The 25,507-nt window shown below is 40.8% G+C and overlaps 1 protein-coding gene across 1 annotated transcript; it reads right to left on the bottom strand.

Annotated features, from left to right (window-relative positions):
- Positions 1-1,511: 1,511 nt before the first annotated feature.
- On the bottom strand, positions 1,512-24,016 carry myg1 (myg1 exonuclease). The gene is made up of 7 exons (XM_005740072.2): positions 23,519-24,016; positions 22,143-22,255; positions 17,090-17,249; positions 14,681-14,830; positions 11,356-11,478; positions 9,920-10,101; positions 1,512-1,848 (listed from the first exon to the last, which is right to left on the bottom strand). The coding sequence occupies exons 1-7, from the start codon at positions 23,801-23,803 to the stop codon at positions 1,659-1,661; spliced, it is 1,203 nt and encodes a 400-aa protein (XP_005740129.1). The 5' UTR covers positions 23,804-24,016; the 3' UTR covers positions 1,512-1,658.
- Between the last annotated feature and the right edge of the window lie 1,491 nt (positions 24,017-25,507).

Raw genomic sequence — 25,507 nt, 5'->3', positions numbered from 1 at the left:
GACAGCAAAAGACTTGCAGCCCGTTTGTTCTGTAGCAGCAAAACCAGCGCATGGGCTGAAATGCAAAGCAGAGCTTTTGAGGACACTAAACATTTAGAATATAGTCACAGAGCACCCTGTGATTTCCTGTGCACAGCAATCAGGCAAGTGCACTTGACCATGAATAAGCCTGAAACTGTGCATGTGAGGGTAAAGTGGAGACTGGGAAGCTCAAATCGATGCATATTAGGCTACACATCAGTTCTTTCCTCCTTTCAATCTGATGCTTCTCTCAGAGAGTCTCCAATTCTGCCACTGTGATGAATGCACCTTTGCTGTGTCCTGCTCCTTTGAGTGAAGCAAGCTGTGAAAAGGGGTTATCTTCTACATCTCCCAAAACAATACAGCATCAGTTGGCAGGGATTACAACACCATGTGACTATAAAAGGCTGTGACAAATGTGTATGGATTGGATTGAGACCTTGGCTCGGGACCAGCACAATAGAGAGCAGAGTAATAACACTAAAACGTGTATCTGTGTGCTTCTGAGACAAAGGTAGCGTGCAAAAGAAGTTGCAAGAGGAAGCGCACATTTCCAAAGCCATTATATATTGTTAGTGCACTCTCAGCCAAATGGTAAACAATAATTCAGCAGCTGAAAGTTGAGAGCAGATATAGATTAGACGATACACCATGAGCTTTATTGCTATGAGCACATGCTGTCTGTGGGAGCTTGTTTTCTTGACATTAGATGGGGGAGGTCTAACGTTTGCCACAAAAAATAGTAAAAGCAAGAGCGTGTTAGGAGAAAATTAACTGGATTTAAGAATAAATAGTCTGAATGCAACGAAAGGCAAATGAGGAGAAAGACATGAAGCCGAGCAACATTTACAGCTGTAACGTGTCCATTTTATTTTGCACCGCAGCGGCATTTGCACAATGACACCAGCGCTGATGGAAATAAAATGCACAGCAATAAAACCAGAGCGGTGCGTTATGTAGACGAAGAGCAGCGGAAGGTCAGACCCGTGGAGAATGTAATAAGGAGTAACAGGTAGCAAAAGGGGGAGGAAATCTGGTGTAATGATGAGAAAATTCAAGCCACATCTACCGACTTTATTACAGGGAAATTGACTGCATGACTCGTCCCAGTCCCGGTAACCCCGTCACGAGGCTTCCTGCCACGCGGAGCACGTCTTTGTGGCGTTTGGTAATTTAATTTATCCAAATTAATCAGGCCTTATTACTGACGCTTTGATCTCGGAGCCAAAGGAAGTGGCCTCTGTATCTCTTTGTAGTGCTACGGTTAATGTCAGCACGCTGGAAATGAAAGGTGCAACCGTAGTCCAGGTGTCTCTATAAATCAGCGACTGAAAGGTAAGGCCGTGGTATCTCAGGCTTTGAAGATGCTGGTGTTGTTCGGTCAGATGGCAGCATATTATGGGGCGCGAGCGACAGCCAAGAGACTGGGAAAACAGCAGGTTTATTGCCGGATTCAAGCCAATGCTCAATTATTTACCAAAGACCAAAAATATGTCAAATCAGTCTTTTATTTCAAAAGAACTCCAGAACAGACATTTATAAGAACAGGCAGAGAGAAGAAGGATATTATGAGTCAACAGGATGACCCAGAGCCCAGAGTCTGCGTTGGTATATCACTAAACAACGTGGTAATTAAGTCAGCTGTTTCCGTTCGCCGGGGACTGGGCGGCGGCCTGCAGGGTCCTGCGGGCCATCTCCATCGCTCCTTCCTGGGTCTTGTTCCCGCCAATAAAGCCTCCGGCGTGGACAAAGATGCAGCCTTTGATCCCGCTGAGCTCCGACAGCGCTTCATCCCGAACACCACGCCACTCTTCTGGCAGCGACAGCCTGGGTCAGGAGCACAGAAGGGCAGGTTGGTTTACAGATGGACACTCTGTGGTCTGCTGATCACTTCATGTTGCGCATTAGTTTTGCAAAAACAAAATGTACTGTACATTATGAAAAACAGCAAACTCTGGAGTTTAGGGTAAAAAAACCCAAAACAGAGTGATTAACAAAGTCATTTTACAGACAAAAACAAAATATATTTGCACTTCTTAAACTTTTCAAATTCTCCGTGGCTCATATGGTACTAAAGTGAAAATCTGCTTCACAAAACAAGAAACGTGAACTTGAGCTTTAACAAAGTCCTAAATATAAACTGACTGAAAGCATGAAGACAATACTAGAATATTAATCAGCAAAAGCTCAGAAAAATGCATTTTTATATGTATATTAGTTGGTTGTAACTCATTTCTTTCATAATTTCTGAATGTTTTTGCACAAACGCTTGGATTACTCTCATCCTTTCAGCTTTCATGCCTGCAGGGGTAGTGGTGCTATGTGCAGCCACTCTTGCACATAGCACCACTATAATGGGCACCGACAAATAGACCAATACAATAAAAAAAAACAAAAACACAATCAGCTTTATTCTCCTCCAGCAATGTGGAAAATCACACCTCAGTGCAGCGACTGGAGAGCCCTATGGTAGCGGAGTGGAGTCAAAAGGCAATCTCGCAAAGTGGGGGAAAGATTGGCTCTGCGATGGTTTACGAGCCGACCTGGAAAACGTGTCTCTGGATGGAGCACGCAGAGAAAATTCATAAAAATGTAGAACAGCTCATTTACCACCTACTGCAGGTAGCATACATCTTTCTACAGCCTTGCCAATCACACCTTACCTGTTATCTAGCGCGTGCGTTTATATCACTCTTTCCTTGACGGGGTTATTATCTCCATTATCTCAGACCCCTGTTCTCCTCAGAGGACTTTTATATTTAGCAATGTTTCATTCCGATTTAGGCCTGATTAAGCACTTCATTGTTCACCTTTCACCCACCGCCTGCTTCTGGAATAGACTTTAAATGCTTTTTAAAACGCCGAAATTCCCTAAAAGCGTCGGATGTCATACAAACCTTTGGCTCGTCTTTCTCTTTATCGCAAACTTGATGAATTATGGAACAGCACGGTCGAACTTGTCAGAAATAAAGTGACACGGTTGTCAAACGGTGCATCAGTTTGAAGCGAGCAAAGTGTTTTCTCTTGTTCTCTTTACTTTGAACATTAACTGCCATTTTTCTATAACATCCATAATGATGAGAATGATTTGCATGTCGACTCCATTATGTCAAATCTTTTATCCCTAATAAGACTGCCATAGGACTACCTGGAGAGGCAAGCATGGCAAACCTATAATCCTCATTAAAGAATCAACCAATCGATAGCTGCACAGTGCGGCTGGAAAATGAGCTCTGAGGAAAGGTCAACAGGGCTGGTGATGAGGGAAGGAGTAGGAGGGGGCGGCTGATGTTGTTACAATAGGCCAGGAAGCTTTCGCTTGCGAGATGACCGGTCTAAAAATAAATCCACAATTAACAAATTAGCGTCTCATGAGAGAAGACCCCCTAAGACCTCAACTGAGACAGATAGTGCCAATTAGTGGGTCATTACAAAAATGTTACTTTAGAGTCGGAGACACATCCTCGAGACTTCATTACTGCATGTTTTCAGCGATATGAACGAAAGCGTGAACCTTCTGGTTCCTCACTGAGAACAGAACAAAAGGCACTTTTGTAGAAGCTGAAGTGCTGCATTTTTCTGCACCTTTACTCATCAATAACATGCACCAAATTCTGACCACAGATCTTCCACATTACACACATTTTTCCCTTCCACAATGTAAAATTTCTCTGCTTTTGAAGACAAATTAAATGGAATTATTCCCATTTTTTCTCCGAGGCATTTTCTCATATGATCCACTGTCATTTTATACCTGACATCGCTGCTTCATCTCGGAATTACAGACATGATTACAGATGACCAGCTCAATTTAATTATTTTTCAAGCAAAAATGTCATACAGTCTGGGTTTTGTTTTTTTTGTTTGTCTTGCCCTTTGCTCATATGTTCAGATTTCAGACAAACTAAAGAGATCACCAGGAGACGGGTGATTGTGGAGGACATCAGTCATTATTTTCTGGCGCTTTATCGACTAAACTATCGACCAAAATAACAATCAGATGAAGTAGAAAGGATAAAGACATCGAGTCACAACCATCAGGTTCACCTCCAATACCGCGATACAGCAGGTAAATGTGGCAGCCGCCAGTGTGTATTTCCTGAAATAGAGGTATATGTTTCTGGCTCAGCTCATTCTGCTGTCAACCTACAGTATCATCCTATACAGCTCATTTCCAAGCAAGGGCTGCTTTCACTCCCCTCTTCGTTCTCCCAGCTCACATTTACTTTGCACTACGATGCTGATAAAAATAGACCCTTTCCCCCCCAGGTGCAGTAGCAGGGACACAGGCGATAACAACACCCCTTCTGCAGAGTCGGCACAAGCCCGCTGGGAGAAAGCAGGCCACCCATAGAAAGAGCCATCTGGAGCTACGTTTTTATCCATCACACAAGCTATTGTTCCCATGTAGCGCCACACCAACCAGCATATTTGCATTAAATTAAATCTTTGAAGTGCTCCGCGACTACAAACAGGTGTCTTTTCTTTTTAGTCTTTGAAAGCGCGGCCGCCTGATGAGATTCTGGAGCAAAGTGGAAAAAAGTCTAACTGAGGGACCAGGCGAGGGAGGGGCGGAAGGTGTGAAAGGTGAGACAGCGAGATAGGGCGGAGGAGGGAGAGATAGAAGAGGACGTGGAGGCGGAGGAGGAGGTGGAGGAGGAGGAGGGGAGAAAAGGGATTAATGGGAAAAGAGCAAGACAAATGGGGGGGGGTGACAAAATGGAGGAGTGTGATTATAGGACTGAGACAGAAATACTCTGCACAAAAAGAGCAAGAAGCACAAAAAACCCACTAATGGGATAATCAAAAGAAAAGAGGAGGAAGGGGGTGAGAGCAGCCACTGGTCAGGCCAGGAGTGAATCAGAAAGCTATTCCAGCGTCTTCCTGTCTCTGTAGGAATGATGTGTTCAGAAGGTCCCCCACTATTCTCAAGCAGTCAACAATGAGCCCCATCAAACCAAAAATAAAAGCACAAGGGCACATACTGCTGGAGGTAACAAGACATGTGGAAACAGAGGTCAGGTGGGCTTCACGGTGAGAGATACCCGAGACCACACAAGGAAAAAAAAAACCACACATGACAACAAAGAGAAAGACATGTAACAGATGTCATGTGTTCAAAACCAGGAGAGCTACTGCGTGAAGGACCAGAAAGATCATGTGACTGGTACGATTTCTGCTTTTTCCTTGTTTTTGATACTATTTATAAGCACAATTTATTTAGCAACAACCATTTAGTGTATTTATGTTGTTCCTCTCTTTAATGTAGCTCTCACTGTCAGAGGCACATTTCTAATTTTATCTCATTACATCAATATCAGCATCAATTTACTATTCACTCTCAAATGCAGTATCACAGATGCATATTAAGTTGCTGCTAGAGGAGCAGCGATCAATCGTCCAGGGACCAGAATCAGTCGATTTCCACTGTGTTTAGTCAAGACTGGTGACAGCTGGTCATCCGATTATGATCTGTGGCGTTTCATGCATGTGCACGAGCACACGTAAAGCCAATCTCTAACATTAGTGTGGAAACACTTTACTATGAGTAACGACTGAAAAACTGGCCAAACTAAACCACAGGGAGACCAGCATGAAAATGTTTGTACCAACAAACCCAGTCAGACACTTAAACCATCTTCACCCAGCAAAACACGGACATTATAAAGAAGCTAACAAAGGAAAAGTGGCTAAAGCTATCCAGAGCTGCAAACCAGCCGCCTCAGTGTGATCCTCGGTATAAGCAAAGGATCAAAGTGGGTAAAAGCAGGGTTAATATCCTCCAATCTAGAGACGTTATAAACATACTAGAAAATGTATTCACTCACTTGCCTTCATAGACATGATCTTGAACAACATCCTGTTCCTAATTCTCAGGGTTTAATATGACGTTCCCATCTGGCTCGCTGAGGTCAGGACTCTGTGCAGGCCAGTCGAGTTCTTCCACACCAAACTCGTTCAGCCATGTCTTTATGGACCTTGTGTGCAGTCATGTTGTTGCTGAAGCAGGGAGAGTTTCTTTTATTGGAATTAAGGGGGCAAGCCCAACTCCTGAAAAACAACCCCACACCATAATCCCACTCCACCACAACTCTACACTTGGCACAATGCAGTCAGACAAGTAATCCTGGCAACCGCCAATCCCGATTCATCGCGCCAGAGGAAAATGTCTCTAGTGATCTACAGTTTGTGCTTTTTTTAAGGGAGCGAAATCCTGTAATCTACTACAGTTAATAACTTCTTTAATTAATAAATTAATATTCTGCATAGAAGAAAAGTTTATTTTTGTGTGTCACTTAAAGTATTTAGAAAGAAAACTGGAATCAGACAAAAACTCTCAGCATCTCACACTTAGAAGGAAAGAGTCTTATCTAGACAACAATCCCCAATTCTTCTTCAGTTCTCCACAAGCAATCCCCTCAAAACTCACACATAGCTTTAAGTCGTTGTCACAAAGGTCAGAGCTCAATTTATAACACAGTTTAAACATTTTGTAGCAGATATAACTCGATCTGACGTCTAAGAGGATTTACCAATTTTAGAGGATTAAAAAACAGATTGTGTTCACTTTGCACAAATTTCCTAACTCATTAGACGGTGTGTTCGATTAGTAAAACTTCTGTAACCACAAAATGCTTTCAGTAATGGAAGTGGTCTAGCTTTCCTGCTGAGTTTGTTGTCTGGATAAAATTGTATCTGACGTAGAAGAAACCGCCACCCAAAATCATCCGACGCGTTAAATGAAAAAAAGAAAAAAAATATTGAGCATGGCGCTAATTCAGACAGACGGTGAAGTCAAGCTCGGCTATAATACTGGCGGACCAGCTGAACACAACGCCAACTCACATCAGCCGATACACTTCTATACGTCCAACTGGCAAAGTTCTCCCACACCTCACACAGAGTGTGCAAATCGAGCTGCCTGCTCTGCTCTGCGACTGATTCTTGCAGCTTAAGATGAATAATTCTCATAACAGGTAAACAGAAATCTCACCTGTCCTTCCTTTCCCCTCGACTCATCCACTTGTGCCATAAACACTTGTAGTTTATTATTTATTCAGAATTTTTTCCTTGCATTTACTTTTATTCGCGTTAAGTTTATAAAGCTTTTTTATTTCATTTAAACAGGGCTTTTTACTTGTTCTTCCATTGAAAAAAGTTTAAGAGTCTATTACAATAAGTCAGCTGAGTTCAAAGAAGTCACCTGGATGAGTGACGAAACATTTCTCCCACTGAAAACGCTACGTCCAGATGAACAGGGATGAGTTATGTGTATATATAATTTGTCCTGTGTGTCTTTTGCGCTGTCTTCCTCCCCTCAACCCCAACCAGTCGTGGCTGATGGCTGCCCCTCCCTGAACCTGCTTCTGCTGAAGGGTTCTTCCTGTTAAAAGGGTGTTTTTTCTTCCTACTGTCACCAAGTACCTGCTCATAACAGGTTATATTATTGTTTTCTCTCTCGGATCTCAGCTGACCCTTCTCACCCTGGACACAGTCTGTTTGACCTGCTCCCCTCAGGCAGGAGGCTCCGGTCCATTCGCACCAGAACCTCTCGCCATAAGAACAGTTTCTTCCCCTCTGCTGTCGGACACATGAACAATAACCGTATGACTGTTCCCACCACTAACACATGACCCTACGCTGTGTTCACTGCATCATTCCATGTTTGGCACTGATCACCACCTGCACTCATGTATATATCATGTATATATCTATCCACTTAGCACTTTTAATTCTTATTCTTATTTTTATATTTTTATGACACTATGTTTGCACTGAAGCACCGCAGCAATTTCCTAATGTTGTAAACCTGCTCAACATCTGGCAATAAACCCTTTCTGATTCTGATTCTGATAACAGGTTATATTATTGTTTTTTCTCTAATATTGTACCTAACAACATAAAGCCCATTGAGGTGACTGTTGTTGTGGTTTATATTCATAAAACTGAATGTAAAATTTAATTTTAATTTAATTGAATACAGCAGTGTTACAGGTGACCCTTCTTCACTCGCACACATGCACAGATACACAAACCTGCTGCAGAGAGCACATCAACCAAAGAATAAATAAACTTCTAATTAATTAACTACAGTTGATATAATCTTGTAAAATACTCTGACAACACGGTTTGCATATTGCTCTGTCACCAGACAAATACAAGCTGTAACAAGATGCGAGTCTAACAAACAGACTGGGAAACAAGATCAAAGATAAACCCACATGCTAGAATCTATCCCCGAGGCAAAACTGCTCATCTTCACAGCTTTGTAAAGTGCAAATCGCTTCCAATACTCTTCCACCTAAGTCACTGCTTCTTAAGTGCACATGCTGACCACTTAGGGCTACCACTTTAAAAGCGCAGATCAATATCCAGCAGCTCATGTCAAGTAAACGAAACAGGGAGGGAACATCAATGCTGGAAAGATTTTCTGCACCAGGAGATTTTTTTGTCGCTAATGTCTCTGTTAGTACCTGGAAACAGGTTTTTGTGATTATGAACACATTTAACACGACTCTGGGAAACATGGACTCTGCAACCGTACGGCACCAAGCAGCTATAGAGACGAATATCTGGATAACGTCCAGGATCAGCCTAGTGTTTGCCATACTTTGGTGATTATGTGTGCTACATTCTGGGATTTAGGGCACAACACACCCACTACAGAACTCCAGTGGGCCCGCTAGTGACATTATTAGAACAGCATTGTAGGTCGGTCTGCGAGAAGCTCTTTGGGTAAACACTTTCCCCTCCAGAGATAAGAAGCACAGACGATAGGTGCTAATCATCTTTAAAAATTCACACAGGGGGTGTGGTGTTGTCATCACTGTCATTAGTGAGGGACCTGACAGGAACTCTAACATGGTTTAATAAGCCTAGCACTCTCATTTAAGTGCTAGGTTTGAGGATTCGGGTCATCTTTATTGCTAAAGTATGTCGAAATGCTGCTTATCACAACAGCAAAAATACCACCAGCTGCCAGTGCGACCACTCAGCCTCGTAGCACCTATGATATCAACCTGAAAATCCCACGTCACTTCGTTCTCGACTTATCGTGTTCTTAAAGTTTGGCATTGACGTCGCTCACCCACCCAATTAAACTGGTGCAAAAGGACAAACAGGAAAGGCATGTACATGTATGTCAGGCACAACTGACAGTGACTGAGCACATCTCTAAACTGTTGAGCGGCCTAAATGGTATTCATATTACAAAAGCATAGAAGCAGAAAATCAAAGGGGCTTTGTTGCTCAACAGAGCATCTCACTTTGATTCATGCTCACAAAAAAAATCTTGAAATCAAAGCATCTCTCCTACCAGTCAAACTGGCATGTGCTTTATATCTTTCAGTGTGCTGTATTGAAGCACTGGGTATAATTAAGAGCAGAAAAACACACAAGACGCACCTGAGTGGGAGGGCTGTGCAGGTGGCTGTGCTGAGTTGTGTTTATATTTTTTAAGTTCCTGGGAACAAAATCTTCGGCTTAAATAAAGTATCTTCCTCTTTCTATAAACAACCATTTCTATCCTTGTAGGATAGGAGTCCGTCTCTCACCGGATAACACGTCAACCCTCCGTGAGCGGCTGTCACACGGTCCAGTAAGCATGAAAGTTAAATCATAGACCATTGTTTGTCTCTGTCACCGGAGCTCAACGCAACACGTTGAAAACTCTGAAGCTGTCATTGTGTTAAAAAAAAAAATCCACTGTGGAAAAATTTATTGTGCGTGACTCAGTTTCACAAAACCCCTGTGAGTTATGCATGCTCGACTTCTGCTGAAGGAACTCATGCAAGAGGTCTCCTCCACGCATGCGACTGAATGCTACAGCTAAAGCTGAAAAAAAGGTCCTCAAATGGTTTTCAATAACATTTTACTAAAAGATAACCTTAAAATTTACCTGTTCTGGAAAGTGTTGAGCCCAGCAGGGACACACTGGACCCTCCACTGTCCATTCTGGTCTGGGTAAAGGACAAACTTAATGGGCGTCTCCACGTGGAGCTGCTCCTCTAAGGCAAACAAATGCTCCTTCCAAGGACATCCACCCTGGGAAAAAAGGAGTACCTCTCCACTGGGATCTATCTGGAAACAAGAATAGAACAGGTGTAACACATGTGACTAATGTGCAAAAATCAAGGACAGACACAAAAGCCTGTGTCTGTGGAAAGCGTCACTGTATAAGAAAAGCAGCAGCATTTTAAACTCATTTTCACCGTAACTTGTGCTTCTTTTATAAGTGATAAATGTCTCCTTCAACTAAACAACAACAGTCCTGATACTCTCATCATTTTTGATAATATTTACAGTTTTCAAAACAAGACAGAAAATGCTCAGAATCAGAATTCAATAAAAAGCAATTAAAGAAATTAAATTAGATCTAAGGAGCACAAAACAGAAACTTTTTTATTCACAGATTTTTATTAAAAATACTCAAACATGAAATTCTCCACTGAGTTTCTCATCATGGGCTAACAGATCAGGTGTCCTACATCTGCTTTTTTCTTCTTTGTCTGGTCTGTGTTTAGATATTTTTTGCTGTTTAGCTTCATTTGTTTCCATATCAACCTCAAAGTCATATTTATTTAGTTTATTTAAACCACAGTCGGTGTCTCAGGGAAAACACCGACTGTTCGGCCAGCGGCTTAAACAAAAACAAAAAACATCATCACTCACAGCCAATTCAGCCAAGTATGAAATGGCTGGGATAAAAATTAGAACCTCAAAGTTCGAGGCCACGGTTCTCAGTCGGGAAAGGGCGGAGTGCCCATTCCAGGTTAGGGATGGGCTGCTGCCCCGAGTTGAGGAGTCTTATTGATGAGTGAGGAGCAGGAGATCGACAGATGGATTGGTGTGGTGTCAGCAGTAAATGCAAAGCTGATCTACATTCCCACCCTAGCCTATGGTTACGAGCTCTGGGTGGTGACTGAAAAAAGATGAGATTGTGAATATAAGCAGTGGAAATGAGCTTTCTCCATATGGTGGTGGGCTCAGCCTTAGAGACAGGGTGATTTTGGTCATTAGGGTGGCAAGTAGAGCTGCTACTCCACATTAAAGGATGCCTCCTGAATGTCTCCCAGGTGAGGTGTTCCAGGAAAGTCCGTAGGAGGCCCCAGGGCAGACCAGGGAGAGATTACATCTCTCAGATGGCTTTTTAACACCTCAGTGTCCCCTGGAAGAGCAGGAGGAGGTGGAAGGGGACAGGGACATCTGGACATCTCTGCAAAGGCTACTCCCTCCGTGAACCAGATAACCATGAGAGTAATAAGAGGCCCACTGCTGCTGGTGCAAACAAATAAAGAAAACAAACAGAATGAAACAGAATGGGCAGCTTCGTACCTGATGCCTCTTCTTAACAGCTTCCTCCACGACCTCACGAGCTGGCAGCCAGGAGGACTTGTAGAAATCCAGACGGTCCAGGAACTCCTCCCCAACCATCTTCAGTGCCTTCTTGAAACCCTCCTAAGGATAAAATAGAGATTAAAATATGTGAGAATAAAGACATGTTGGATTTTTTGACAGCTGGCTAGACTAAAAACACTGATGTCACTTTAACAGAGAAAGAACTCTGTAGACTCAGCTGAACGCAGTATTCTTTTGATCATTTAGCTTCTTTCATCACTACTACAGCATCAGTTTGACATCAGCTACTTTACGTGAGACCGTGTACCAGACAAAATGGGGGTGATTAAGTCTTGTCTTACTACCTCCCTGCTGATCCCTGCAGCCCAAACCACAGCCCGATTTCACCCTCGCATAGTTTCACGAGCAGAAGCCCAAGAGGAGCATGTGAAAGAAAGCACGGCACAGATATCTCACACACAAACTCATGCACACACACACACGTGGTATGTCATGCACAATCTGTATGCATCTGTTTGAGGGGGCTGCATTGGACCTGAGTATTAACAGTCATGGCTGGAGGAGATGAAAATCCATCAGGGGTTTTTCAATTATCAGCAGCAGCCAGTGCAGAGAGTTCAACAGGTCACTCTACCATTAAGTTGTCTACCAAACATTTTCCAGTTCAAATCTTTCTCAGTTTCCCATTTCACAGATATGGCTTCGCCTGCAGTGTTTGGAGGACATGAATTATAATCATGTGAAGTGGAACGTGAAAAAAAAAGAAACAAGAAACAAGCAGGTAACTTAAGGGGGAAAAAATGTTGGCATAGTCGACATATATGCATATCTAGGCTGTGGGTGAGTGTGCAGGAAACGCTGATGAGAGACAGAAAATTCACACTCTGTTGGTCCTGCACAGCTCTCACAATGACCTCTGAGCACTGATTGCACCACACTGCACCTGTTTGCCCTCTTAGACTATTTTGTAGTTTTGCTTCATCACAGGTTGCTCACTGTGTGTGATGACTAAATTTATTCTTTTTTTTATACTGGGGCACTACTGTGGAGCAGCTGTCTGTTAAAATCGCAATTAATCCATGTTGCAAAGTATGCATGTTGCATTTTATTGTTGTATGTTTGCATTTGGATAATTATTTAGATTTTTTAAGTTCTCTTTTTTTTAGTTTGTACTAATTATCTTTGCTTAAATTTTCCAATATTGTGTATCTGAGATGATGCTGCAAATCAGTAGGCTGAGATAACTAATCATCAATTATAAAATAAACTACCATTTTTTGATTAATAGTAAAACATTAGCAATTTTTCATGGAAAACAATACTCCATGCTCAGGTTTCTCCAATATGAAAATCGTCTGTATAGTGTTTTTGTTTGGGTTTTTTTTACTTCTTGCATTTTATTGATTAAAAGGTTAAAACTCTACAGATCAACTGAGGTCATAAACAGGTGTGTATTAAGTGCGCCAGTACATGCCAACGCTGCAGCATCGTCATTGGCTTATTCGTATTGTGGGCTGTGATGCTTTTTGCAATAGGGTCATTTTACCCCCATTGCTAGGCGGTTGCTAGGCGACATGATGACATTATAATATATCACATATAATTAAGCTTTTGTGTCAATAAATGATAGGATGCTTTCATAGGGTCTTGTCGGTGTAAAAAGGCAAAAAAAAACAGGTCATTTCAGCACGTTGCTAGGTGATTGCTAGGCAACCTGATGCCATCATAATATATGATGTATAACTGAAGTTTTGTGGATATAAATTAGATGTTATTGTAGGGTGTTCTAAGTGCACAGAGGTTAAAAACAGGTCATTTTAGCAAACTTCTCGGTAGCTGATGGGCACTGTGATGGCATTATAAAGCATCATGCATAATTCAGCTATTGGGGATATAAATGAGACTGAAATTAAAATGATAGGCAGGCATTATAAGGTGTTTTAGGTGCATAAAAGCTACTTTCTGTTGCTTCTTTATTCACAAGGGTTCAGCACAGTGGGCAGCGAGTTTTGATTTGTATTTTTTATAACTTCTTTTAACCAGAATCCCTTCCTGAAGCAGTGTTTAAGGGATTTGCGTCAACTTGAACAAGTGAATGTGATTGAACCGGTGATCTTTTTCACATTAGGCACAACTGTAAAACCACAATGGACCCACAATAATGCTTTATAGGTGGATAAATGCTAAAACTGGTACATTTTATGAAAAAAATATGGGAAAGGGATTTAGGGTCTACAGGGGATGAAGATACGTGGGATTCTATACTGTCGAATAATGGATTATACATTAGGGAAGCCAGAATACAAAATGTTTAATAGATATTATTATACTCCTTCAAGGCTTATAAAATAGGTGCTGGTAGAGATGACCCATGTTGGAAATTCCAACAAGCTAAAGATACTTTGATACATGCCCTCTGGGAATGCCAGCTGGTTTTTCCAGTTTGGAACAGTGTATTGAATTATATGCAGGCATGGATACCTTGTAACTTGCCCAGATCACCTAAATTGTGTCTACTAGGAGACAAAGGAGAGGTGCCACAGTTAAACATCAGTTTAGAGTGTTAAGCGCTGCATTGGTAACATGTGCCCGTGTCATTTTGGAATATTTGAAGGACTCCCATACTCCAACGCTTAAAATGTGGAAAGAAAGAATGATTGGGAATGTTGCTGGAGAAAAGATGTTGGGAAGGTTACATCATGCGACTGAAGCTTCGGTGGAACAATGGGACAATTTTTCCACCCACATGTCTGCCTGACTTGGAAATTCCAGATTAATGCAACAGATGTTAAAACCTCTTTGTTTTTTTTGTTTTTGTTATTTTTTGTTGTATTTTTGTGTTTGTTAGAAAATGCAAAATTTAATAATTATTTGAATTTAAAAAAAATGCTAGGTAGCTGCTAGGCAACATCGTAATGCCTGATGTAGCTAAGAACCTTCAGGGACCTGAGATGTACCTGTGTGCCAATTTTGGTCGCTCATCTCCTGATGGTCTGAGAGGAGATCAGGGACAAAGACACAGACAGAGAGATATTCTGTGTATTATAAAAGAGAACTGTTCTGAGGACATTAAAGTGAAGAGAAAGATGCTGACTTGTCTGCATGCCACAGTTATACAGTCTTATATTAGCTCATTTTACTGCATTAGGCTGAGAAACGGTGAGCTTTGCTGTGGAAATCCAGGCAATGATAAACAAATAATAACTATAATTAATCCCATATAAGAGATGCGAAGTCACACACATGTCAAAAGCCACCTTCTGTCCTGGTATAGAGTACAGCTGCACTCACATGTACTCACCTCAGTATCCTGATCTGTGCTGTTCCAGCGTGGATTCAGGTGTGAGACACGTGCGCTCAGCGTGGTGGAGATGCTGTACCGGGCCTCCCCATCATACTGTGAGATGCCGTTGTCAACAGCATCCACCTCCTCCACAAAGTTCTCATACAGCTGTAAGCACATGATAGAGGCACGTGGCGGCAGAGGTTGTCAATCTGTTATGGCATCAGAATCAGCTGTTTCATGTTTACACTTATTCCAAGCATAAAATCAGAGTAGTAAAAAAAGACAAAGCTTTTTCAAGAAGAATGCATGGAAAGGAATTAAACCCACAGGATATGTGTAGTTACAGAAAATATTAAACCTAAATGAAATAGGAAAAAAGCTGCTACTTCACAAATCCCCGAAAATACTGTACGAGCAGATGAACTGGAACAGCCATATTAAATGATAAAAATTCAACTTCACTGGAAGGTCATTCATGCAAGAGCTGACATTTTACAAGTGACTTATCAGTGGAGCTAAGCTCTGAGGCAAAACTCGATGTTTAGTTTGTCGGAACTGGCTAAGGACATGACATGCAGCATCCTAAAATACGTAGAGCCCGAGCCATGAGTAAAAGGATTACTCGGGGCTTTAAACAAACTGACACATCAAAAGAAAAATGATATCATGACTTAATAGTGCTAATATTTATAGTGACCCAAGATTTGGCTGGCTTAATGTGCCCGACCATTAAAACACAATGGATGCCAAGGCCTCCTGCTGGCCAAGCTGTCTAAAATGCAAGAAACTGAACTCTGTTTAAATCTGGCTAAAAGACTTTGTCGTGTCCTGTCGTGTCCTTTTATATCTGTTCACACTCTACTGCCAACTGTGGGATGAAGGCAAATCCCAAAAAGTGTCCTAGTTTGTGCTTTTAAATCTACAGTTGTGGTCAGAGGTTTCATGGGTATAAATGTGACGGTAATTTGGAGAATTTGATCATTTCTGTGAACTGTTCTTTTTCCACTGTGGAATGATTGCACTACAAATGCACACAGGGTCAAATATATAAATACACTTCCACTAATATCTGGTTAAATGCCCCTTAACAAGTTGCACTTTTTTGCACTTTTGGCAGCCATGAACAAGCTTCTGGTATATTTCTGGCTGGATATTTGACCACGCGTCGTGGCAGAATCAGTAGATTTCATATAAACTGTCTGGTTTCCTGGCACGAACCCAGCGTAGTCTGCCAACTGTCAAGAGGCTCGAGTTCAGGTTAGCCTGCTTTAGCCTTTCCAAAACCACAGTACTCAACTGTATCCAAGTTTTAACTTTTTGGCTGTTGAGTTGAGGTGATGCTGAAGAATTTCAAGTTATTCCTTATTGATGTTTCTATCCACGTTGTGTAATGTACCAAAACCTCTGGCAACAAACAACCCAGAGCATGATGCTACCACCACCATGCTTGACAGATGGCTCAGTGTTCTCAGGTTTTTCAAGCCTAACCTTTACACCTCCATGCATTCCTTTTGTCATTGTTGCCTGATAGCTTAATCTTTGTCTTGTCTGACCAATGAGTGCTGTCAAACAAATCATTTTTATGCTGACATAGAGAAACTACCAGATGTAGCCAATCGCTCATTTAAAAGCCTTTGGCACTGTCTTTTAACTTGACACTGTAGAACCATCAGCACCCCCATATTAAACTATTTAAGTCAGTTTATGCATATATCATATATCTATTGTGTGGATTGCAGAAAATCCAAAAATAAACTCAAAACACTGGCATATGTAAGTGTAGAAATGGATGATCTGGCCAAATAGTCAAATGATAACATTTTGTAACATTTTGATAACATTTTCTAAATCACAACTCTCTTAAGATTTAGCTTAGAGCAGACGATCTCTTTGATTCGAGGCTAAAGGGTTCATTCACAAGCATATCCATCCTGTTTCCCCTCTGACCTTACTGCTAAAGATATTATCATAAATGGTGAATTGTGTCTCAGTGTCCCAACACTACAGATCGTTTCACACGATTCTGTCTTTAGTTTTCAAAATAACCGACAGAAGATGAAGAACGCATCCAACTCTATTGTTTATGTAAAACAGGACAGTTTGGAAGGATTTCAGGATGCAATCTGCACAATTCTTCTGAAAAGCCAAATACACGCCAAATTAGGATGCGGTGTCCCTTATTTTCTATTATTATTTTGTAATTGACAAGCTTGCCCACTTAATAGATTTTTGTAATCTCCCTCTTCCAGCTTTATCGTGAAATTAACAATGTTCAGGTTCCACTCACCAGCTGAGAAAATGGTTTTTTTGGCACAAGTGGACCAGTGGAAAACACATTTTCAATAGCGTGTTTATTTTGTGAATAAACACACAATCAGTAGAAATCCACTGCCTGCTATAAATCTGTCATCTTTTTCCTCTCACCTTGTCATAGAGCACTTCCAGCTGCCTGTCGTCCTCCTTCAGCTGCGTGAGCTGCGACAGCACTCGACGGCCAAAGTGCAGGTAGACCAGGCCGGCAGAGCTGAGCTTGGTCAGCCATGGCTTCTCTGGACAGAGGCTGTTGAAGGTGTCTGAAAAAGTCCTGAACAACAGGAAGGAAATGTGTTTATTAGTCTTTGCCTTTGAAAACTTTACCATATATACTGTGTAGCGAGAGAAGAACGGATTATTTATTTAAAAACCAAAACTTGTGATATTCATATTTTGTTCTAAAGGCCAATCACTAGACTTTTTTTCTGCTCATAACAAATAATTCATATTTTTTTCTCCTCTTCAGCAAAATGCTGCATCTAGCCATGTGCTTGAAATGATCAATAATGACGCACTGGTTTGTAAGTGTGAGCTCACATAACCACTGGAGGCCTCTCAGACACGTGCTGAGATGGGTGGGCTCCAGCACAGAGTCACTGCTGGTCATTTAATTCAGGCTTAATTAGGATGCTCGGGCAGCAGCACAGCGGAAAACCGACCATCAAATGAATGAGTGACATACTAGGGAAGTAGGGGGTAATCACAGCCATTAAAGGGCTAATTGGCCGTGCAGAGGCATTTCTATGCTGATGATCATAAAATGGAAGTGAATGAGAGAGAGGAAAATGACAATCTGAAACGAAGAACGGCTAAAAGAAAAAACACTTACGAAGAAAAAGTCATCAAGCTGTTTGTGTGAAGTCAAGATCAAGCAACATCTCGCTGCATTAAAATGGGACAGTTCAGCTGAGCGCTGGTGATATTTAGGCATAAATTAAGTTTTATTTAAACATAATTAACATATAGTGTGCTTCACATACTGCACCAGCTGCACCACTTAACGTTGCTGATGTCTCTCTGTGTCATTAGAGGAAATTTACTTATTCAGAATTATGCAGATGAATTTGTCACTGATACCTCCAGGAGCTGGACTACAAACAGACTGCAAAGTAGCCTCAATGCCTCATTACAACCGTGTTTAACCCCAAATGTGAATGTTGTCTACAAAACACTGATTACAGCACATTAACTCAAAATACTTTTAGATTAACTTAACTCAGACCTTATTAGTGAATTTCTCTTTTTCTTTAGTGACTTCAATTACTGTAGAAACTTGGAGATGTTTTGATAAAGATTCAAACTGTCTCCAGGTTTTGCCTCCCGTGGTGGACATTTTGAACAAAAACGGTCGTTCAGATCATCTCAAAGTGGAAGGGGCACCTAAATTATGTGTTTTTGTATTTGGTCAGTGTCAGAAACTCTGATGCAGACTCGAAAGACAAATACTTGCAGTTCACAATGTCATCTAATGCATCTAATTCTGTCGCTTCCAACAAAATTGCTTAATCAGGACTTAATACACACAACCTAATGAGATTGAAAATTTCCTCAGACAAACAGGATATATGGAGACTTGGATTAAAAGTGCCTCATTATATTTTCTCCCACTAACCCGAAAGAAACAGAAATATCTTTCATATTCAGATATTTTTAATACGTTGAATATGTAATCAGACAATTGTTATCTAAGTACTTTGATTTATTCTTCATGTTAGAGTTGTCTTTTTTACTAACTGCTCAGCTCATTTTTGTGACACACACCATATCTGTGCAACACGCTGGAGAGAGCAGCACCTCACCCTGCTTTTTTAAACCAGCCTCTCCGGGAAGAAAACACATTAAAGAGATTTGTTTTCATTTTACTCTGATGCGATTATTTTCCATATATTCCTGATAATAATAACAGAACCAGCACGTCAGTGTCGTAGCAGCTCATCCGGCTCATCCTCCATCTAAATTCACAGGTTACTGTAATGTGTGAAGTACACAAGGAAAGTGGAGAGTTTTCTTGTCACTGGTTGGCTGTATTGTACAAAATAATGAGAATTAATGCCATTACTCTAGGAGCAGCAATTCTTGTGAACATGGAAAAATGTCCATAAAATGCTGGATATTACCTCGACTTTACAGCTTGTACAAGGATGAATTCTGACCAATGCTACAGCAGGAGCAGTGACGCTCTTGAATTGTGGAAATACAGATGACAGAAAGACTTACAGAGCTATTTGGTGTTGGTGTGGTTTGATTTGTCCACTTCTTTTCAAACCTGCTGGATGCTCCCTTTTTTTAAGTTATCCAAGTCATTGAACACCAAGATGTATGAAAATGAAACACCATGAAAATACAGCAAGAAATGTAGTGACTCGGCTCAAACACTGTTTAAAAAGAATACTATTACTTGGCAATTTCCCAGTTTCCTGTGCGGTATAATACCTGATGGAAAATGAGGGCTGGGAAGAGAGATAATGTCTAAGAGCAAATTTTGCCCGTTTGTGGGTTTTTTGAAAGACAGATAGTAAACAAGGAAATGCATTTTCATTTATAGCCAACTGTAAACAAATAATAGAACAGACTGAATAGTTTAAGTCTCAGAGAGCTTCAGATACTAAATGATCTATGGGGCATTGCTGATTACACTTTTCCCATCGAATGAGTTCAGCAAGAGTTGTTAAGTCAACTCAGTGCATTGCAGTAACGGTGATTTAATTTAAAAATTGTTGTACTTTTGAGAGGCAAGCACCAATGACTCCATACATTTGCACCATTATTGTCCATAAATTCATTCATTTTCTTCCATTTATTGAATTCAGGGTCACTGTTGGACTGCAGCTTATTCCAACTCACATAGAGCAACGGCAATGTTTTTATACATTAGTATGTACAGAGTACAGCCTGAACAGGCTGCCAATCTATTGTAGAATTACAATAAAGGGCTTTTCTATTCTATTCTAGAAAGGCTCATCTTGCTGGTGGATTTGAAACTAAGACCTTCTTGCTGTGAGGTGACAGTGCTAACCACCATGCCACCACCATTACTGATATTCATATTTAGACCCAAATGCAGACATTATTACAGTAGATCAATCCCAAATATTAAATAACTGATCAACATTTGGTCACATTATAATGCAGTGGTCCCCAACCCCCCGGGGTTTTCAGGGTTTCCCTGGGTCTTTTCCCGTGTTGTAATTGAAAGAAATATTTCTGCGTTACCACAGCAACCAGAGGGCGTTAAAGGGCAGAGAGGAGGATGTTACTTTCAATATTGTTGGTGCATTTCAGGAGGATGCTGCTAATAAAGTTATACAATTACATTGTGAATTTGCGTTTATCACTATATTTACAAACTACCAAATACCAGTTTTTGTCTCGGTCGTATCGTTTTATTTTGTTGCATTTATCCGCGACACATTCAAGTCCGGTCCGTGAAAATATTGTCTGACATTAAATCGGTCCGTGGCGCAAAAAAGGCTGGGGACCGCTGTTATAATGCACTGAAGATATGCAATAAATACATGAGAGAAGGAAAGCTGCAGTATCCAAAAATCATTTTTCCTACATTGTTAAAGGTCCAAACTCAGTGAGAGTAGCAGTCAAATCTGCAAAAAAAGGTTTTCCTTTTGCTGTTTATGACAAGCTGCAAAATGCAGAGCATGTTTGTCACCGCTGAAAAATATGTTTACTCACCTATAATTCTTTGTTAAGTCAAAGCAGTGAGTGAGCCGAGCATAAGCAACCAATCTTAATAATTTAACTGGGTATATATTTCTTAGCCTTCAAATTTATAAAATGTATTTTTAAACATTTTCTAATCAGTAGTCATTTGATATTTGTAAATATATTTATATATAATAACCACAGGTCCTTTAATGACTTGCACTCTTGTAATTGCATGCTATTTTATTTGACAGAATGTGTCTGCGATTCATTGGTACTGCTGTCAGCTCAATCTGTATGCTGTCACAAGTGAAATTGAAATGAGGACTACAGTTGTTCTCGCCAGCTCCTTCTCTAACTTCCTGTCGCACCAATCCCACTTACATTCATCTGTGCCATCACAACCATCTTGCCCCCCATCCGGGCATGTGAGTGACAGCCACAGCCTCCTGTGGCCCCGACAGCACTGCTGCAGCCTCTGTGCCTCGTGAACCGACAGCAGGGGGGCGTTCAATTCAAGGAGCGCTAATTATCACTAACCGCCTGCGAGGAAGAGAGCCCTGGCATATCTTTATCGCCGTGGTCATAAAAGCTATGGCTGATTATCATCAGGACATTAAGCTGACAAGACACCTGGAATAGGCTGATTACTCAACGTGATGAGACGTCGACTGAATGCAATCATCAGGAAGAAATTCTACACAAAACACAGAGCCTGTTACCTTATGATTCATGCAATCAGGGTGCTTCAAAGATGTCAGAGCAGAAGCCACCCCGAAATGTAGTTTCTCATCATTAGAACTCAGATAATGAAAAGAAATCCCAAAGGCTGTACGATGACGATGTTAAAGTGGGAAAAATCCAGGCGTAATAATTCCGATAAATTATTTGGGCTTGCTGGAGACGGTGCGCCTCAGCGCTTGGAAGTGACTGGAGATTGGTGCGTGAGCTACTTTAAAGATTACGCTTCCTTCCATTGGTACATGCATATATTAGAGTCTGACCGATATAGGATTGTTAAGTCTGATACCAATATTTGGTCATTTCAAAATCCAATAATCTGATATGTCAGCTGTTTCTACTTTTAGAAAAATAAAATCTAAACAGAGTGGCTGACAGGGAAATAGAGAGTTCCCTCTGTTGGACAAACTATGTAACATCAACACTCATAACATGGCTGAGTGGTGTTTCTCCTGAATCTTCTTTATCTTTTAAAACATTGTTTTGTTGATCCTTAAAACTACCAATACAGACAGAAAACACGAACAGCTCAAAATGCAACACCATGTTTTTTACAGCACTTGGAACAAAGCAAGATTTTAATCTTAAACTTGAAGTGAAATTTTTCAGATGGCATAAAATTAATCTGTGATATGATCCTGACCCTTACTGTTGATGAACAGTGAAGATTAATCTCTCCCCCAGTCTTAGTTCAGAGTACATAATATTTTAGAAATCTACAGCTATAAATTTCTCTCTTTTCAGCAGCTTACTGCCAGAACTGCACCTCTGATGGTGGTCATAGCGGTGCCTCTTTGGGTCAAACTCTCCTCCAACGTCCACAACAATGTCGCACTCCGCCAGCTGTGCAGGGTCCCTGGTGCGAATGATTTCGCCATCCTGTGCAGCAAACAAAAAGAAATATATGTCAAACTAAATTAATAATAATTATTATTTTATTATTTGTTTACTTGTATAACACTTATCAACACCAACATTCAAAGTGCTTTCCAGAAACACAGGAAAAAAGAACAAACTAGCATGAAATTAAAACAATTAGTCTTTAAATGCGATGTGGGAACAGTTAACATGTTTCTGCCTGAGCATCTGAGGCTGCTTGGTGTTTGGTACGGGAACAGCAGTTTTAGTATATATTCTGGGCCCAGATCATGAAGGGCTTTTAAAGTAATGACTATAATCTGAAAATCAGTTCTAGAAGTAATGGCCCGCCAATGTAGAGTCATTAAGACTGGCGTAATATGTTCAGTGTTCTTGGTTCTTCTAAGAAGTCTGGCTGCTGAATTTTTCACCATCTGAAGTCGATTTAATGCTTTCTGATTGATACCTGTTAAAAGACCATTACAACAATCTCACCGGAGGGAAAAGAAAAAAAACACGTGAAAAATTAGACCATAGAAGCCCAGCCCTGTGTTTGGAGGTCCAACCTTTAAGCTTTGACTGTATAAAGTATACGTCAATTCAAATATGTAATCAAAATGTTTCTGTTAAACTGCGCATAAATCACAGACATGTAGAGGTAATCAAATATGGTATTTTTGTTACTAATATAAATTATAAAAATTACAAATATAAACAACAGAGTGCCACAAAACAACGGTACAGCTACGACAGGCTATAACCTGGGTTTGATCACAGGTTTTATTAGGGCAGTGCAGCAAATCTCTGATCAGTATCTGATCAATATTATTTTATCACCCATATTAAGTATTTAGAGACAAAATGTGCTATTAGGTTGAGATTAACTTAATTAAAAACTCCCTCAAATGTTCTGCAAACCTGGCTACACACACAAAAAATGTATTTTTAGTTTATTCAGACCATAACACTGAAATGTGTGACATATTCACCGTATTACGTCTTATGCTGTAATCGTTTTTGCAATCCGTTTACACACAGCGCCCCCTTTTGGTGGGTTTTTTTTTGCATAACACTGGATCCATCAACAGAAGACAAGATTAAGTGTTGTTTCCAAAAATGCAGATGTGGCTTTATCCTTACTGTGAGGACTTCCTGGGAGGATTTAAATTCTACCTAGCCAGTAACGATGAGCACAGTGATTACATTAAAAAAATTCAAAGCACAGCGTGGAGTTAGCAATAACCCCAAACATGTTTCTATCAATCGGCAGCGTGCTGCACCCACCGAGTACTCGGGTAACTGCCGGAGGAAGAAACAAGCCAGAACCTCGTCGCAGTGGAAGGTCCCGTTGTGGGTTCCGATCTTTGTAACGGTCATGTTTTCGGTGCAGAGTCTCTTCGGCTCACTTGACATGTAGCGCGTTTCTCCGTTAGCAAAGTGCACGGGCGAACTAAAGCAGCTAACCCGCGAAAATACCCTTCGTGACACACCTGCTGTTTCACTGGTTACCAGAAAATATCTGTTTTTTGTTAATTTAAGCGCCAAAGAAAAAACACGCACGACCCACATCCAGAGAGTAATCCACGAGACGCGCCAATGGCGGACAGGTTTGACAGCCGGACCGGATGTGCTGCTCCTGTTTAGAGAACTAAAAATGCCGGGAGCATTTTTGTTGTTGTCACCATTGTTATCGTTGTGTTGTTTGCCTTTATGGGCTTAAATAACTCACGCAGACAGTGATAAACAACACTGGTGACAACAACACAGGTAATTAAAGCGATTACATTATCTCAGAAGCTCGTTTGCAGGAGAATGATTTTATGCTAGCTCAACTTGTGTACAGCAGAGGACGCTGCAGAGTTAAAAAAGCAGGACTTGGACACTGTATAGTGCACAAATAGTTAATTATGTACTACTGTACATGATTTATTTTATTTAAAAAGTATATTCTACAATTACATAATAATAAAAATATTATGTTAAATTTATAAGGATTCGCGGTTTCGTATTCTCATACAAAATAGATATTTGTCAATGAGAGAGGAAAGAAAAGATACAAGGAGGTGAAGTGAAGGTGGAATAGTTTAAATGTCTGGGGTCAACTATCAAAAGCAGGGGACAGTGCACAAGAGAGGTGAAGCAGAGAGTGCAGGCAGGGTGGAGAGGGTGTAGGTTAGAGTCAGGGGTGATTTGTGAGAGAAGGATGTTAGCAACATTCAAAGGAAATGTTTACGTGCTGGAGAAGGTGGCAGTGATAAAATGACAGGAGGCAGAGATTAAGACTTTCAGGCCTATAGTGTGAGGTAGTGCAATAAATAAATAAAAATCGTCTCATATCTATTTTTTATGTTTAGCACTATTTGATATTTACAGCAGTGATGAAAATGTAAATAAGTAAATGGAGTTTAAAAAAAATGTAAAAGAAATGAGACAGAGATTTTGCAAAAGAGTATAGAAATGGCATTAGAAGATAATAACGTGCAACGGGCAAGGCTGAGACTGTTTGGACATGTACAGAAGAGGGATAGTGTACACTGTTCAGTGGATCCTGAAGATGGAGATGTAGGCAGGAGGAAAACAGGTTGAAGAACCAATAGAACAAGAAGATTAAATAAAAAGCAACACAGACACTGCGACAGGCTGTGCACTTTTTGTCTGTGAAGACGTTGTATCTCTCATTCAAGAGGAATCTTCAGTTCTACAACTGATGGAGACTCCAGGTATTTAACACCTAGCTGGGTTATCCCTTAGGATCTCCTCCAGGTTGACGCATCCACTACGTATTAAATACTTGGGACTCTCCATCAGTTATTTTTAAACTTAAAAAAAACACCTCTTGGATGAGGTGAAAGTCCATTTTGTCTTATTTTCACCTATTCACAGCTTTGTGCATTTTTAGTGCAACCTGAGGTCTTGGTGGTTACAAACCTTTTTGGGGTTTTTTCCCTTTTACACTTATTTAGGCCACTGTTCCCGCTGGGATGACACAAGAAAAGGTTTTCTACCCTTTGCCCCAGTCTCTGCTTCACCACACTTCACCACGCTTTGGTTAGAGTAGATAAAGTCATCTTTGGAGATTGATGGCTTAGTGTTTGTCCTGACAGGCAGTGTGAAAGCTCATGGGTGTGTGTCTTTCTAAATTACATCCAATCACTGTCAACTTTCCATCTCAAGGATAATGTCAACAAAAAAGATGCACGTGACAACAAAAGAGTCTCAGCACCGTAAAAGGGTTAGTGCATTAGAAATGTGCATATGAATAAATACATATAA

Source organism: Pundamilia nyererei, unplaced genomic scaffold (assembly GCF_000239375.1).
Source record: "Pundamilia nyererei isolate P.nyererei 1_Seehausen unplaced genomic scaffold, PunNye1.0 scaffold00096, whole genome shotgun sequence".
Taxonomy (NCBI): domain Eukaryota; kingdom Metazoa; phylum Chordata; class Actinopteri; order Cichliformes; family Cichlidae; genus Pundamilia; species Pundamilia nyererei.
The sequence above is the reverse complement of the archived record's forward strand: the minus strand, read 5'-3'. Positions and strand labels throughout refer to the sequence as shown.